Raw genomic sequence first — 17,805 nt, forward strand, 5'->3', positions numbered from 1 at the left:
CACAACAATCCACCTCCTGACCACCTTTTTTTTTTCTTTTTTGTCTTGATTTGATAAGAAGAGAGAAATTTATGGGGAAAGGGATAGACAGAGAGGAAGAAAGAGGGAAATACATGCAGTACTTATTCTCTGCTAGAGATCTTCTCCTTGGCAGGTGGGGAGTGAGGGCAGAAACCAGGTTCTCAGCCTTGGTAATGTATGCACTCAACAGGGTACACCACCACCCAATCTCCATAAAAATAAGTTCTAATCACCAATTATTAAGGAAATGGAAACTAAGATGGCACCTAACTAAGTCTGTGAGAACAGGTGTTGGACTGTGTATTGAATAGATCAATAGATGAATTAATACACATCAAGGACATGATAAATTACAGTCTTTTTTGAGAAAATGACTTGCTAATCTAATTTTTCACTTATTCCATAATAAATATTTTAATCCAACAATAATCCAGCAATTCCTCTTCTCAATATATATACCCTAAAGGCATTATTGCAAATAAGCTCTCAAGAGATTTATGGGAAAATTTTTCAGCATAACTGAATTTTGTCATATGAGCCAAAAACTGTTATCGGCAAAATTGTAAGTCAATGAATGGCAAAACTGTTGTAACATATTGATACACAGATGATGTAAATAAAGTTTAGGTACACTAATGATTTAAGTGCATAAAGCACTAAATAATCTGAGTAACAAAGTGATGAAAAAACTCAAAAGCATGTGTATAAACATATATATATGGTATAATACTCTTTGTTAAAGTTCAAACACAACTAATTTTAAATACATGCTATTTCAATATTCACTTATGCATATAAGTATGTCAACATATAACTTATGTTCTAAAGCAAAGATGTGATGAATATAAAATTCAGGATAGTGATTTCCTGATAATTTGTTAGGTAGAAGATTGTTGAGGCATTTAAGTTGCCTAGGTTGTTTCTCAGTCTCCAGTTCTCTGAGTGGTAACCTCAAAGGTGTTCCCCTGTTCTGTCCTTACAAACAAAACAACCACAGTATGACTCACCACTGAAGAACTAGGATTACTCTATATGTTTGGTTTTTGTTTTTTATGTATTTTATTTATTTATTAATGAGAGATATAGGAGGGAGAGAGAGAGAGAGAGAAAGAACCAGATATCACTCTGGTACATGTGCTTCCTGGGATTGAACTCAGGACCTCATGCTTGAGAGACCAGCATTTTATCCACTGTGGCACCTCCTAGACCACTGTTTGTTTGTTTTTGCCTCCAGGCTTATCACTGAAACTCAGTGCCAGCACTACAAACCCACTGCTCCTGGTGGCCATTTCTCCCATTTTATTGTATAGGACAAAGAGAAATTGAGAGAGAAGGGAGAGATAGTGAGGGAGAGAAAAAGACACCTGCAGACCTGCTTCACTGCTTGTGAAGTACCCACCCCCACCATGCAGGTGGGGAGCCAGGGGCTTGAACCTGAGTATTTGCTTGTGTCCTTGCGCTTAGTATTATGTGTGCTTAACCTGGTGGACCAGCATGTTACCCCTTATTCCATAATTTTATGCAACTGGATACTTTCTTCCCTGTGCCTACAAATACAAGGAAAGTAACTGTTTTCCTCCAACTTGTTTATCTTATTTGTTAAATAAATAAATTTCATTAGATCTGTTAATTTGAAAGCATGTATGGTTTGTACTATTGTTCTACCTTCAACAATATATTGAATACAGTAAATAAATAAATAAATAAATAAACTCACCTCTAAAATTAAATGACATAAAAGAAATTTATTTTAAAAAGAGAGAGTTAATAGCATTAAGTGACATAAATTATGGTGAGGTCTTGTATGATACTGAAAATCCTAATGATGGGATTTTCAGAGTCAACCAGATTTCCAAATAACTTGGTTATAATAATAACTTTCTATTGCATTCTTAAACCCCAAGACAGCAGGAAACTTTCCCCATTCTCTATAAAGCCCATATTCTCACAATCCTGGAACCTCTAGGACAGGCTTGGAGTATGGATTGACCTGCCAACATTCATGTTCAACGAAGAAGCAATTACAGAAGCCAGATATTCCACCTTCTACACCCCATAATGATCCTGGGTCTATGGTCCCAGATGGATAAAGAAAAGGAAAACTTTCAAAGGAGGAGATAGGATACAGAACTCTGATAGTGGGAATTGTGTGGAATTGTACCCCTCTTATTCTAATGGTGTCGATACTTTTATAAATAATTTTAAATAGGGAGTCGGGCGGTAGCATAGCGGGTTAAGCACATGTGGCACAAAGTGCAAGAATTGGCATGAAGAACCCGGTTCGAGCCCCTAGCTCCCCATCTGCAGAGGAGTCGCTTCACAAGTGGTAAAGCAGGTCTGTAGGTGTCTGCCTTTCGCTGTCCCTCTCTGTCTTCCCCTCCTCTCTTCATTTCTCTCTGTCCTATCCAACAACAATGACATCAGTGACAACAATAATAACTACTACAATAAAACTACAAGAGCAACAAAAGGGAACAAACAAATAAATATTTTAAAATAGTAATAACAAATAAATAAATAAATAAATAAATAAATAAATAAATAAATAGGGGGGAGGAGGAGAAAAATCTCCTAAGGGAACTTCTCATAAAAAATTGGCTTTTGGATAACCTTCTGATCACAGTTACAGATTTCTTAATCACCTCTGTGGAATATCAGTCCCTCAGGTCTGAATCACATCAGAACAGTAGCCCTTGGTGTTGTAAATACTTCCCTGTTCACAGTCCTGTAAACAGAGCACACACCAAACAACTACAAATACCCTATAGAAAATATATTTAACAAAAACTTATTTCTCAGCTCTTCCACCGGTCCACACTTAGTGCTGCTCCATCACCCACATTTCTTATCAGTATGTTTCTATTGAGTCTGAGTCAGCTGTTGCTTTCAAAAGCAAATGTGATCGCTTGTTAGCATAGGAAACTGGTGGTAGGATAGCCCATGAGGCGATGCCATGAAGAAGAGCTTTTCTGAACTGTCAATGAAGTGGTGGATCATCTTCAAGGGAAAAGACTACATGTAGACTCCATGAAATCCTGGCAACTGTGAGTTCCTCCTGATGACAACTTCAATAAATTCAGATACATTTGTCTACTAGTTAGTATTCTCAGCTATTGCAACTGAAAAAGATATGGAGTCAAAACAGAAGGTAGAAAGAAAGATGTCATACAGCAAGGGCCTCTGTTTCACATGAAAAGGATGTAACAGGGCAAGTGCACAAGTTACCAAGTGAGTGGGTCAAACTATAAAGTCCCAGACTATAAAGGGAAACTTCACAAGCAGTGGAGTGGTGCTGCAGGTGTCTCTCTTTCTCACTCTTTCTTTCCTCCCTCTACCTATTTCTCCTTATCTCTACCATAACTTAACAAAATTAATAAATTACAAAATTTATAATTAAATTTTAATTTCCAGTCTTTAGTTAAATTTTGTGTATGTTATGAAAGAGATGGGTTTCCCCGCTCAGTGCAGTTCACATAGCACCTTTTACTGAAAGCACTTTCCTTACTCCATTTTATCTTGGGTTCCTTTGATATAGCTTAATTACGCATATCTGTGTGGATTTATTTCTGGGCTCTCAATTCTATGTGATGGAACTGTGTTTCTAACTTCATTCCAATATCATGCTTTTGAATTCCATGTCATTATTATCATAAGATATACCTGATGGGTACTGGGTGGTGGCGTACCTGGTTGAGCACATATGTTACAGTGAGCAAGGACCCGGTTCAAGCCCCTGCCCCCACCTGCAGGAGGAAAGCTTAATGAGTGGTTAAGCAGAGCTGCAGGTGTCTCTCTGTCTCTCCCTCTCTATCCTCTCAATTTCTGTCCGTCTCTATCTAATAAATAAAGATAATTTTTTTTAAAAATTTAATTAAATAAATAAAAATACTGCAGACTCACCATTCTGTAGATGATAAAGTCTCAGACTTAATTTTAAAAAAAAAGATATACTTGACATAATTTGAGTTTTCATAAATAACTGTTAGGAGTTTCAACATATGGTTTATTCATAAAACAGATTCTATGTACCATGGAGAAGAAAAGAACGTACATTCCTCTACCATGGGACAAATTTCCTGTGTATTTCTATTATATCCATTAATGTATCAGTTGAGAACTAAGTTCCTTGTTAACTTTCTGTTGGAATGATCATTATATTGATGTCAGATTTTTTTTTTAAAGATTTTTTTCACAATGTAGATATGTAGGGACAGAGAAGGGGGAGTGAGGACAGAAGACTAGTACTCTGACAAATTCAGTACCTGGATTAAACAAGGACCTCAGACATGAGAACTCAGTACCACACTGGTTAAACTGTGTCTCAGGCTGCATACATGGGGTTTAAGTTACACTACTATGACTGTGTTGATGTCTGTTTCTCATATTATGTCTCCTAGTATCTCTTTCTATGTTTTTTTGTTCTTCTTTTAGTTATGTACATATCAGTAATTCTTGTGTTCCTACTACAGTCATTTTTTATATTCTAATAATGAATGAAGCACAATACCAAGTGTTTTCACAGTATCTAAATTTTTTAATTAATATTGATTTAACATTGATTTCCAAAATACAGAATTTCAGGGATGGGCCCTAGACAATAGCACACTGGGTAGTACACTCACATTACCATGTGTGAAAGCCTATGTTCAAGCCCCATCACCACCTGCTGAGGCAAAAGCTTCTCAAGTCTTAGAGTACTGCTACTGGTATCTCTCTCTCTCTCCCTCTCACCATCTCTCTTTCTTTCCCTTACTCTCCCAACCCCCAGTGTTCCTCTATCCTACCAAAGAAAAGAAAAGAAAAAATAAAAGTACCATTAGGAATTGTGATATTATCATCAGACCATTAATAATCCTGGTGGAAATAAATAAGTAAATAGATAAATAAGTACATAAAACTTTTTTAATTTATTTCTTTATTGGGGAATTAATGTTTTACATTCAACAGTAAATACAATAGTTTGTACATGCATAACATTCCCCAGTTTCCCATTTAACAATACAACCCTCACTATGTCGTTTATCATCCTTCATGGACCTGTATTCTCCCCACCCACCCAACCCAGAGTCTTTTACTTGGGTGCAATACGCCAATTCCATTTCAGGTTCGACTTGTGTTTTCTTTTCTGATCTTGTTTTTCAACTTCTGCCTGAGAGTGAGGTCATCCCATATTCATCCTTCTGTTTCTGACTTATTTCACTCAACATGATTTTTTCAAGGTCCATCCAAGATCAGCTAAAATGGTGAATTTTTTACAGCTGAGTAGTATTCCATTGTGTATATATACCACTACTTGCTCAGCCACTCATCTGTTGTTGGACACCTGGGTTGCTTCCAGGTTTTGGCTATTACAAATTGTGCTGCCAAGAACATATGTGTACACAGATCTTTTCGGATGGATGTGTTGGGTTCCTTAGGATATATCCCCAGGAGAGGAATTGCAGGGTCATAGGGTAGGTCCATTTCTAGCCTTCTGCGAGTTCTCCAGACTGTTCTCCACAGAGGTTGGACCAATTTACATTCCCACCAGCAGTGCAGGAGGGTTCCTTTGTCCCCACACCCTCTCCAGCATTTGCTGCCGTTACCTTTTCTGATGTATAACATTCTCACAGGAGTGAAGTGATATCTCATTGTTGTCTTGATTTGCATTTCTCTGACAGTCAGAGACTTGGAGCATTTTTTCATGTGTTTCTCAGCCTTTTGGATCTCTTCTGTGGTGAATATTCTGTCCAAGTCCTCCCCCCATTTTTGGATGGCGTTATTTGTTGTCTTGTTGTTGAGTCTGGCAAGCTCTTTATATATGTTGATTATTAAACTCTTGTCTGATGTATGGCATGTAAAGATCTTCTCCCATTATGTGAGGGGTCTCTTGGTTTGGGTAGTGGTTTCTTTTGCTGTGAAGAAGCTTTTTAATTTGATGTAGTCCCATAGGTTTATACTTGCCTTAGTCTTCTTTATAATTGGATTCGTTTCATTGAAAATGTCTTTAAAATTTATACGGAAAAGAATTCTGCCAATATTTTCCTCTAAGTATCTGATAGTTTCTGGTCTAACATCCAAGTCCTTGATCCACTTGGAATTTACTTTTGTATTCGGTGAAATACAGTGATTCAGTTTCATTCTTCTGCATGTTTCAACCCATTGTTTCCAACACCATTTGTTGAAGAGACTCTGCTTTCCCCATGTAATAGTCTGGGCCCCTTTGTCAAAGATTAGATGTCCATAAGTGTGGGGCCTCATTTCTGGGCTCTCAATTCTATTCCACTGGCCAGTGTGTCTGTTCATGTTCCAGTACCAAGCAGTTTTGATGACAATGGCCCTATAATACAGTTTGAGATCTGGGAGTGTGATGGCTCCAGTTCTGTTCTTTTTTCTCAAGATTGTTTTGGCAATTCTAGGTCTTTTCTGGTTCCAGATAAACATTTCTAACATTTGTTCTATTCTCCTAAAAAATGTGATTGGGATCTTGATGGGCATAGCATTAAATTTGTAGATGGCTCTGGGTAATATATTCATTTTCATGATGTTAATTCTTCCAACCCATGAACATGGAATATCTTTCCACTTCTTTGTGTCTTTTTCAATTTTTTGAGTAGTGACTCATAATTTTCAGTATACAAGTCTTTCACTTCTTTGGTTAGATTTACTCCTAGATATTTTATTGTTTTTGTTGCTATAGTAAAAGGAATTGAATTCTGGATTTCAGTTGCTTCTAACATAGTGTTTGCATAGAGGAATGCCACTGACTTTTGAATGTTAATTTTATAGCCTGACACCTTACTGTATTGCCTGATGATTTCCAAAAGCTTCTTACTGGAGTCCTTAGGTTTTTCCATGTATACTATCATGTCATCTGCAAATAAGGAGAGTTTGACTTCTTCTCTTCCAATCTGTATGCCTTTAATTCCTTGCTCCTGCCTGATTGCTACGGCAAGAACATCCAACACTATGTTGAATAGTAATGGTGATAGTGGGCAGCCCTGTCTAATACCTGATCTGAGTGGAAATGCTTCCAGTTTTTCACCATTGAGTATGATGTTGGCTGTAGGTTTGCTATATATAGACTCCACTATCTTCAGGAATTTTCCATCTATTCCCATTTTTTGTAGTGTTTTGATCATAAAGGGATGTTGTATTTTGTCAAAGGCTTTCTCTACATCTATTGATATGACCATGTGGTTTTTGGTCTTGCTTTTGTTGATGTGGTGCATCACATTGATTGATTTACTTATATTAAACCAACCTTGCATGCCTGGGATAAATCCCACTTGGTCATGATGAACAATCTTTTTGATATACTGCTGTATCCGGTTGGCTAGAATTTTGTTCAATATTTTCGCATCTATGTTCATCAGAGATATTGGTCTGTAGTTCTCTTTTTTGGTTGTGTCCCTGTCTGCTTTTGGTATCAGGGTGATGTTGGCTTCATAGAATCTGGCAGGGAGTATTCCAGTGTCTTCAATCTTCTGGAAGACTTTTAAAAGTAGAGGTATTAGTTCTTCTTTGAAGGTTTTGTAGAATTCATTTGTTAAACCATCTGGTCCAGGACTTTTATTTTTGGGAAGATTTTTGATAACTGTTTCAATTTCATTAGCTGTCATGAGCCTGTTCATGTTATCCACTTCCTCTTTACTTGGTTTTGGAAGTTGGTAGGTATCTAGGAAATCATTCATTTCTTCCAGGTTCTCTAGCTTGTTGGCATAAAGTTGTTCATAGAAGCCTCGCATGATATGTTGAATTTCTACAGTGTCTGTTGTGATATCTCCTCTTTCATTTACTATCCGATTTATTTGGGTCTTCTCCCTTTTTTGTTTTGTGAGTTTGGCTAAAGGTTTGTCGATTTTGTTTACTCTTTCGAAGAACCAACATTTACTTTCATTGATCTTTTGTATGGTTTTCCTATTCTCAATGTTATTTATTTCTGCCCTAACTTTAGTGATTTCTGTCCTTCTGGTTGCTTTAGGGTTCCTTTGTTGTTCTTCTTCTAGGTCTTTAAGATGTGCAATCAGGCCGTTTATTTGTGCTTTTTCTTGTTTCCTAATGTGTGCTTGTATAGCTATGAACTTCCCTCTTAGGACTGCTTTAGCTGTGTCCCAAATATTTTGATAGCTTGTGTCTTCATTTTCATTGAACTCTCGAAACATTTTGATTTCTTCCTTGATTTCCTCTTTGACCCAGAGGTTATTAAGAAGTGTACTGTTGAGCTTCCACATTTTGGGACTATTACTAATCTTTTGTTGATTGTTAAGTGTTAGTTTAGTTCCACTGTGGTCTGAGAAGATGCTTGGGATGATTTCAGTGCTCTTGAATTTTCTGATGCTGTCTTTGTGGCCTAACATATGGTCTGTCCTTGAGAATGACCCATGTGGATTTGAGTAAAATGTGTATTCCAGTTTCTTGGGATGAATGACTCTGAAAATGTCCAACAGTTCTAGCTTATCTATCTCTTCATTTAGCTCCCTTATGTCTTTACTGATTTTCTGCCTGGATGATCTGTCAAGTTGAGAGAGTGGGGTGTTGAGGTCCCCTACTATGATTGTGTTACTGTTAATACATTGCTGTAGCTCTTTCAGTAGAAGTTTGATGTATTTAGATGGCTTCTCATTGGGTGCATAGATGTTAATAATTGTTAAGTCCTCTTGATTGACTGATCCTCTGAGCATTAAGTAGTGTCCATTCCCATCTTTTTTAATCTTATCTATTTTAAAGTCTATCATGTCAGATATGAGAATAGCTGTTCCTGGCCTTTTTTGTGGGCCATTGGCTTGTATGATAGTTTTCCATCCTTTCACTTTAAGTCTGTGTTTGTCTTGTTGAGTTAGGTGGGTTTCCTGTAGACAGCATATTGTTGGGTTGTGTTTCTGATCCATCTTCCTACTCTGTGTCTTTTAATAGGTGAATTCAGGCCATTGACATTTGTTGATATCAAAGATTGAAGATATTTTAACGCCATTCTTGTAGAGTTTTAAGAGTGTTTTGATATATGTCCTATTTGTGGTGGTCTGGTTGTTTATAGGAGACCTTTCTGAACTTCTTTCATGGCAGGCTTATTGATGGTTGATTCCTTCAACTGTTGCTTGTCTGAGAAGGTTTTGATGCCTCCATCTAGTCTGAATGACAGTCTAGCAGGATAAAGTATTCTTGGCTGAAAGCCTTTCTCATTGAGCACTCTATAGATATCTTGCCATTCTCTTCTGGCCTGTAGTGTTTGTATGGAGAAGTCTGCTGCTAATCTTATGGGTTTTCCTTTGTAGGTGACTCTGTTTTCTCTTGCAGCCTTTCTTTATCCTTATTCCTTTCCATTCTAAGTATGACATGTCTTGGTGTCTTTAGGTGTGGGTTAATTCTGTTTGTGATCCTCTGGGCTTCTTGAATCTTTATGTCTTTGATGTTGTCTAGACTAGAGAAGTTTTCAGCTATTATGGCCTGGAAAATGCTTTATTCTTCTCCATCTCTTTCTTCCTCTGGTATGCCAATAATGTGTATATTGTTTCTTTTGAAGTCATCCCATAGGACTCTGTTGTTGTTTTCAGCATCTCTTAATCTCTTTTTAAGATCTCATAGTTCTTTTTTGTTGTCTCTAATTCATCCTCAATCTTGCTAATTCTGTCTTCAGCCTCATAGATTCTATTCTCTCTGCCCTCTACTGCTTTCTGGAGTTCATCTATTTTGTTGCCCTGCTCTGATACTGTTTTAGCTTGTTCAGCTAGTTGCCTTCTTAGCTCAGAGATTTCAGCTTTCAGCTCTCTAATAACCATGAGATAATTAGAATTTTCTTCTATATTCTCATTTGTTGTTCCTGCATTTCTGATTACAATTTTTTCAAATTCTTTACTCACTCCTGTTATTACTTCCTTAGCTAATGTTTGGATGTTGAACTCGTTATTTTGTGCTTCACCCTCTGGAGGACTTTTAGCTGGACTCTTGTCCTGGTTTGATTCTCGAATATTTTTTCTTGTTGTTTTAGCCATTTTATATATTATGTTGTGAGTTCCCTTTATCAGTGCTTTTCAAATTATTGATCACTATTGCCTGGATTGACTTGTGTCTAAGTAAGTTAATTAAAGGGTTCACAGTGGTGGAAGTTAACAGTAGTTTCAATTCCTGAGTTGGAGCTCAGTGGTTTAAAAGCCTCTTTTTTTTTCTTCCCTGTAGGCTATGGGATCCTGAGGGCTTTTAAACTATCAATAGGCTTCTCAGCTTAATCACTGACTCCTGACCAAGAGATAAAGCAGGGTGTGGCAGAGATAATCCAGTGGTTATGCAAAGAGACTTTCACAGCCCCTCAGCTATACCACTGAGGTATAGGTCTTCTCCTGAGTTTCCTGGTTAGATCTCTGTCCCCTGGTGTCCCTCCCTGTTGCTGCTCCAGATTCTGAGGGTAGTAGCAATGGAGACTCAGAGTTGCACTTGGTGAGTCTCTGGGGAGTCCTCTCCTCCCTTTAGCTGTCCCCTTGTTGGTGGAGCAGACTGGAGGTGGTGTCTCAACTGATAAACTGCTGAACTGTTAGCAGTCACTTAATCTCTCCCTAGGCTCCTCTCTCCTCACTGTCACCAGTCACACATGTTTGTACTCACCGGTGATTTAGTGGGTTCCTGTGGTCATTCTAGTCCTGTCTTGTTTCGGTCCCAGGTGGTCTCCTTTGGTATTCCTAGTTGATTCAGGAGAGGAGAGGAGAGGAGAGGAAAGGAGAGGAGAGGAGAGGAGAGGAGAGGAGAGGAGAGGAGAGGAGAGGAGAGGAGAGGAGAGGAGAGGAGAGGAGAGGAGAGAAAGCGATCTGCTGTTTGTAGTTCTGCCTCCGGAAGTCGAATCCAATAAGTAGATAAAATTTAGGGATGTACTTTCACACCTATCATATGTATGCAATTCATCCATCATTTATTGTTCTAGTTCATGTGTGTCCTCCACAATAGTACAAAGGCTTCAAGAAATAGTTTGGTTGCTATATTCTTTGAAAGTTCTTCTGCTTTAGTTTTCAGTATTCTACAAATGAGTAAGCCTCTCCAGCAAGTGTTTTTCACTTGTTTCACCTCCAGTTGCATCCATTTTGCATCTTTCAATCTTAAGCTTTACACCCTCCCTTTTAGAAGGAATTATCATTATCTTTATTAATAAGCACATAACACACCTGGCATAAGGAAGTGCCTTTTGTTTGAATCACCAAGATTGCTAACTGTATGGAATGGTCAGATGAAAAGATGCTAAAACAAATGGTCTTAATGTTTATGTAGAGACCAAGGAACTGTGAAATTATGACCACTTATGACTTTGCAAACATTACCAAAACCATTCAGATTTGGCAAAAATTATGGAAAATATGAAAATAAGCATAACTTCAGTGTATGCAAATAGTGGAAATTTCTGTCAAGAAAAAAAAATTCAAACAACAAAGAGTAAACACTGAAATTAATGCAAGAACAAATACATCTATAATGTTGAACAGAAGAATACAGAAGGAAAAAGTTGGCAATGGCAATGGTTTTGACTACGAATAATGATTGGTTCTAAATATTTGGAGGTGAATAAGAAAGTATTTCTACTAATTAATGTTAGGTCTCACCCAAAAATATGCCATGTCATTTCACTTTTTGCAACCTTTTATAACAAAGCATTTGCCATAATCATGTAATACATATGATGTAGTGCAGAGGAGTAACAATTCCTCAAAATTTATCTCACCCTTAAAATTGATTCACAGTGGTCCAGGAGGTGGTACAGTGGATAAAGCATTAGACTCTCAAGCATGAGGTCCTGAGTTCAACCCCCAGCAGCACATGTACCAGAATGATGTGCAGTTCTTTCTCTCTCTCCTCCTTTCTCATTAATAAAGAAAATATATTTTTTAAAATTTTAAAGCATTTAAGTGGTCCAGAAGGTGGCACAGTGGACAAAGCATTGGACACTCAAGCATGAGGTCCTGAGTTCAACGCCCCGCAGCACATGTACCAGAGAGGTGTCTGGTTCTTTCTCTCCTCCTTTCTCATTCACAAAAAATATATATATTTTTAAAGAGTTTAAAAAAACAAAGGCAAAAAAAAATGAAAATAAATAAATACTTTTTAAAAAATTCATTCACAATAGTGGATAAGTTCTCTAATTAAAATATACCAAGCCATCATAGCAAGCTTTTCAGAGACTCCCAATACAGAGTGACTGAATTTGACATGATGTTGAACAATCTCTGGATATAATTAAATGCTAAGATAATTTGATCACTCAACATGAGTAACATACAAAGACAGGGGCTACAGATCAGAGAATTATGAAAATACATGAGTTTTGTATAGCCAGACTAATCTCAGAGTGTCTTAGTCCTACCTAAAACCAAGAGTATTTATGTTCCTTTGATATTGTCTTCTAGCCTTTCGAAAGAAGCAATGGAAACAAGCAATGAAAGTTCAACAACAGACTTCATTCTTCTGGGGTTTTCTAATTGGCCCCAACTAGAGCACATCATCTCTGGGGTTGTCTTCATCTTCTACCTTGTGACTCTAGTAGGAAACACAACCATCATTCTTGTGTCCTATCTAGACACTCACCTCCATACTCCCATGTATTTCTTCTTATCCAATTTGTCCTTTTTGGACCTCTGCTATACAACTAGCATTGTGCCCCAGATGTTGATGAATCTTTGGGGCCCTAAAAAGTCCATTACTTATGGAGGCTGTGTGCTGCAATTCTTCTTTGCCCTTGACTTGGGAGCCACAGAATGTCTCCTCTTGGCTGTGATGGCCTATGACCGCTATGCTGCTGTCTGCCAACCTCTTCACTACACAGTCATCATGCACCCTCAGCTCTGCCAGAAGATGGTGCTGACCTCCTGGATAGGTGGTCTAGGAAGTGCCTTACTTCTTTGTTCCCTGACTATGAAGTTGCCAAGATGTGGGCAACGGGAAGTGGACAACTTTTTCTGTGAGATGCCAGCATTGATCAAAATGGCTTGTGTCTATTCAAAAATACTTGAGGTTGTTGTATTTACTCTTGGAGTGATCCTTCTTCTAGTACCTCTGTCACTCATTCTCATCTCATATGGAGTCATCACTCAAGCTGTCATGAGAATCAAGTCAGCAGGAAGATGGCACAAGATCCTTAATACATGTGGTTCTCACCTCACAGTAGTAACTCTATTTTATGGAACAACCATTTATATGTACATGAAACCACAAAATAATAGCACTTCCCTGGATGAGGAGAAATTTCTTACACTCTTTTACACAATCATTACACCCAGTCTTAACCCTCTGATCTATACTTTAAGAAACAAAGATGTGAAGAGTGCAATAAAGAGAATACTATGTATTAAAAAATGGACAGGAAAGTCATGAGTAAGGTGGAAAGTCGTGAATAAGAACACAGAGAGCTAAAGTATATGTCCCAGTATCTGGGAAGTGGCCTACTAGTAGAGCACCTGTTTTGCATTGCTGAGGTCCTGAGTCAAATCCCTAACACCACAGAAGACCAACAAAGACAAAGTGAAGTTCCATAGGTAATTAAGTATCCTTTTGTTTCGCCTCTCTATTTCTATGTCTCCCTTTCTCGTTGTCTCATAACCAATAAAAGATGATTCATTAATTCAAGGAACACTTCTTTTTTTGTTGTTTATTTTTTATTTTTATTTATAAAAAAGAAACACTGACAAAAAACAGCGGATAAGAGGGGTACAACTCTACACAATTCCCACTATCAGAACACTATATCCCATCCTCTCCCCTGATATCTTTCTTATTCTTTAACCCTCTAGGAGTATGGGCCCAGGGTCATTATGGGATGCAGAAGGTGGAAGGTCTGGCTTCTGTAATTGCTTCCCCGCTGAACATGAGTGTTGACAGGTCGATCCATACTCCCAGCCCGTCTCTCTCTTTCCCTAGTGAGGCTGGGCTCTTGGGAAGTGGGGCTCCAGGACACATTAGTGGGGTCATCTGTCCAGGGAAGTCCAGCTGGCATCATGGTATCATCTGGAACCTGGTGGCTGAAAGACGAGTTAACATATAAAGCCAAACAAGTTGTTGACTAATCATGAACCTACAGAATCTAGGTGGAAGAGGGAGGCAGAGAGGGAGAGAGACAGAGAGAAACCTGCTATATTTACTGTACCATTCACGAAGATCCCCTCCTACAAGGGGGGAGCTGGGGCTTAAACAGAATCTTCAAACATGGTAAAGTGTGAAATCAGTTGGGTCCACCACCACCCAGCCCCCATTAAATAAGTTCTAATCATCACTTATTAGGGAATGGAAACTAAAATAGCAGTTAGCTATTCTGTGAGAACAGGTGTTGGGATATGTATTGAATAGATCAACTGAAGAATTAATACACACCAAAGGTAGGATAAATTGTAGCCATTTTGTAATAAAATGACTTGTTAATATAAGTTTTCACTTATTCCATAATAAATATCTTAATCTAACAATAATCCTGCAATTCCTCTTCTCAATCTATACCCTGAAGATATTATTACAAATAAGTTCTCAAGAGATTTATCAAAAAATGTTCAACATAACTTAATATTGTCATATGAGCCAAAAACTATTATCATAAAATTGCAAGTGGCAAAACTGTTGTAACATATTGACATACTGGACATTATAAGCAAAGGATGTAAGTGGAGTGTAGGCATACACACTTTCTTATGTGTATAGAACATTAAATAATTAATAACAAAATGAATACAAAATCCTCAAAGCAAATATAATATGTTAATATAATAAATACAATACTCTTTGTAAAGGTTCAAGCATACCTAATCTATTTCAATGTTCATGTGAGTGTGTCCACATATAAATTATGTTCTTTTTTAATATTTATTTATTCCCTTTTGTTGCCCTTATTGTTTTATTGTTGTAGTTATTATTGTTGTTGTTGATGTTGGATAGGACAGAGAGAAATGGAGAGAGGAGGGGAAGACAGAGAGGGGGAGAGAAAGATAGACACCCACAGACCTCTTCACCGCTTGTGAAACGACCCCCCCTCCCCCGCAGGTGGGGAGCGCTGGAACCAGGATCCTTATGCCAGTCCTTGCACTTTGTGCCACCTACGCTTAACCCACTGCGCTACCACCCGACTCCCATAAATTACATTCTAAGGCAAAAATGTGATGAACAGAAAAATCAGGATTGTGATTTCCTGGGAATCTTGTAGGTTTTGTTGAGCTATATAGGTAAGCTAAGTTGTTTGTAAGTTTCCAGTTCTCCAACTAAATAGGAACTTCAACGGTGTTTATGATATTACTCATTCCTCAAAAACAGAATAACCACAGTGTGACTCATCATTGAAGAACTATAATTATCCCATGATTTTATGCTGCTGGCTACTTATTTTCCTGCCTCTACAAAACAAGGAAAGTGTTTTCCTCCAATTTGTTTGTTATCTTACCTGTTGAACAAACTTAATTAAATGTGCTAACTTATAAATATGTATGATTTGTATTATTGTTCTACCTTCAATCCTAAATTGTATACAGTAAATAAATAAATTCATTCCTGAAATTAAATTGCATAAAAGAAAGGAGAAAAATCTCCTAAGGGAACTTCTCATAAAATTGGCTTTTGGATAACCTTCTGATCACAGTCATAGATTTCTTAATCACCTCTGTGGAATATCAGTCCCTCAGGTCTGAATCACATCAGAACAGTAGCCCTTGGTGTTGTAAATACTTCCCTCTTCACAGTCCTGTAAACAGAGCACACACCAAACAACTACAAATACCCTATAGAAAATATATTTAACAAAAACTTATTTCTCAACTCTTCCACCAGTCCACACTTAGTGTTGCTCCATCACCCACATTTCTTATCAACATGTTTCTATTGAGTCTGAGTCAGCTGTTGCTTTCAAAAGCAAATGTGATCGCTTGTTAGCATAGGAAACTGGTGGTAGGATAGCCCAATACTTCTGAGAGGCGATGCCATGAAGAAGAGTTTTTCTGAACTGTCAATGAAGTGGTGGATCATCTTCAAGGGAAAAGACTACATGTAGACTCCATGAAATCCTGGCAACTGTGAGTTCCTCCTGATGACAACTTAAATAAATTCAGATACATTTGTCTTATATGGTGGGGAAAAAATAGGCCTCAGCGAAAGCCTCTGTTTCACATGAAAGGGATGTGCACAAGTTACAGTTACCAAGTGAAAGGGGCTGGATTCAAACCCCCAGCCCTAAACTGTAAAGGGGAAACTTCACTAGAAGTAGAGTGGTCCTGCAGGTGTCTCTCTCTCTCTCTCTCTCTCTCTCTTTCTTCTCCTTCCCGTATCTTTATGTCTCTATCATAATTTAACAAATTAATTAATTTATAAATTTTAAAATGTGTAATTTAAGAAAACAGGAAAGGGAAGATGGGAAAGGTGTGTGAGGCCTAACACCAGTATACTAATGTCCACTTGGGAATTAGGGTTATACTAAATTTCAGCAAGAGTTAATAGTGAGTATTAACGTTTTTGAATGCTTTCTTTGCTCCACATTGTAGTAAATATTTTACACTTAACATTATTTTTTCATTCTGATAACTACTCTACAAAACAGATTCTATTAGAACAACTGCTTTACAAAGGTAGTAACTAATACTTAGAGAGTTACTTAACTTGCTCAAGTTCAAACTGTGAGGTAATTGATTAGTTATACTCAAAAAAGAAAAAGAAAAGAAAAGAAAAAAGAAAGAGAGAAAGAAAGGAAGGAAGGAAGGAAGGAAGGAAGGAAGGAAGGAAGGAAGGAAGGAAGGAAATTATGGTTCTCTGACCATAAAAGCTAGGTTCTTAACTGTCTTGATTTTTTTAATTATTATATTAGATTTGGATTGATTGATTTTAAGAGAGAGGCTAGCCACTTCATTATATGTAATTCCAGGAACTAACATATTTTTATATTGCCTTTTTCTTCCCTGACTTTGAATATTTACAGCAATATGCCTCTTGCTTGAAAATTTATTTTAAAAGATCCAATTTTTAGCTCTTTATACATTTTAAAAGCTAAAGCTCTAGCCACTGAACCACCTGCCAGGCAGCAAAGACATACATCATCTTATATATATAATCTTTTTTTTTCTTTTTTTTGATCAATTAATTAATTTATTTATTTTGTTGCCCTTGTTGTTTTTGTTGTTGTAATTATTATTGATGTCATTGTTGTTGGATAGGACAGAGAGAAATGGAGAGAGGAGGGGAAGACAGAGGGGGAGAGAAAGACAGACACCTGCAGAGCCACTTCACCACCTGTGAAGCGACTCCCCTGCAGGTGGGGAGCCGGGGGCTCGAACCGAGATCCTTCCACTGGTCCTTGTGCTTAGTGCCACCTGCGCTTAACCCGCTGCGCTACCGCCCGACTCCCATATATAATCTTTTGTTTTAAACCAGGCAATGCTCAACTCAGGCTTACAGTGATGCCAGGGTTTGAATAGGCACTTCAGAACCCCAAGTATAAAAGCACTTTGTATAACCATTATGACGTCTCCCTGGTCCCACCTTTTCATTTTAATAACTCTTTCATTCTACATTAATTTAATGATGTCCTTTTTGTTCACCTTGCTATTATAAATATACTAAAAACAGTGTTGAAGACTTTGTAACCTACTCTTTTATGTATTTTTCATTTCCAGTCTTAAAATCTATTCTCTAGCCTATTATAAGTTAATTTTTTGTGTTTGTTATGAAAGAGATGGGTTTCCTCCCTCAGTGCAGTTCACATAGCACCTTTTACTGAAGGCACTTTCCTTACTCCATTTTATCCTTGGGTTCCTTTGATATAACTTAATTATGCATGTCTGTGTGGATTTATTTCTGGGCTCTCAATTC

The 17,805-nt window shown here is 37.6% G+C and overlaps 1 protein-coding gene across 1 annotated transcript; it reads left to right on the top strand.

Annotated features, from left to right (window-relative positions):
* Positions 1–12,399: 12,399 nt before the first annotated feature.
* Positions 12,400–13,347, top strand: LOC103127766 (olfactory receptor 2W1-like). Its single transcript, XM_007538644.2, has one exon. It carries the CDS (start codon positions 12,400–12,402, stop codon positions 13,345–13,347), a length of 948 nt encoding a protein of 315 aa, XP_007538706.2.
* The last annotated feature ends 4,458 nt before the right edge of the window (positions 13,348–17,805 follow it).

The sequence above is a fragment of the Erinaceus europaeus genome, chromosome 4, assembly GCF_950295315.1.
Source record: "Erinaceus europaeus chromosome 4, mEriEur2.1, whole genome shotgun sequence".
In the NCBI taxonomy this organism is placed as follows: domain Eukaryota; kingdom Metazoa; phylum Chordata; class Mammalia; order Eulipotyphla; family Erinaceidae; genus Erinaceus; species Erinaceus europaeus.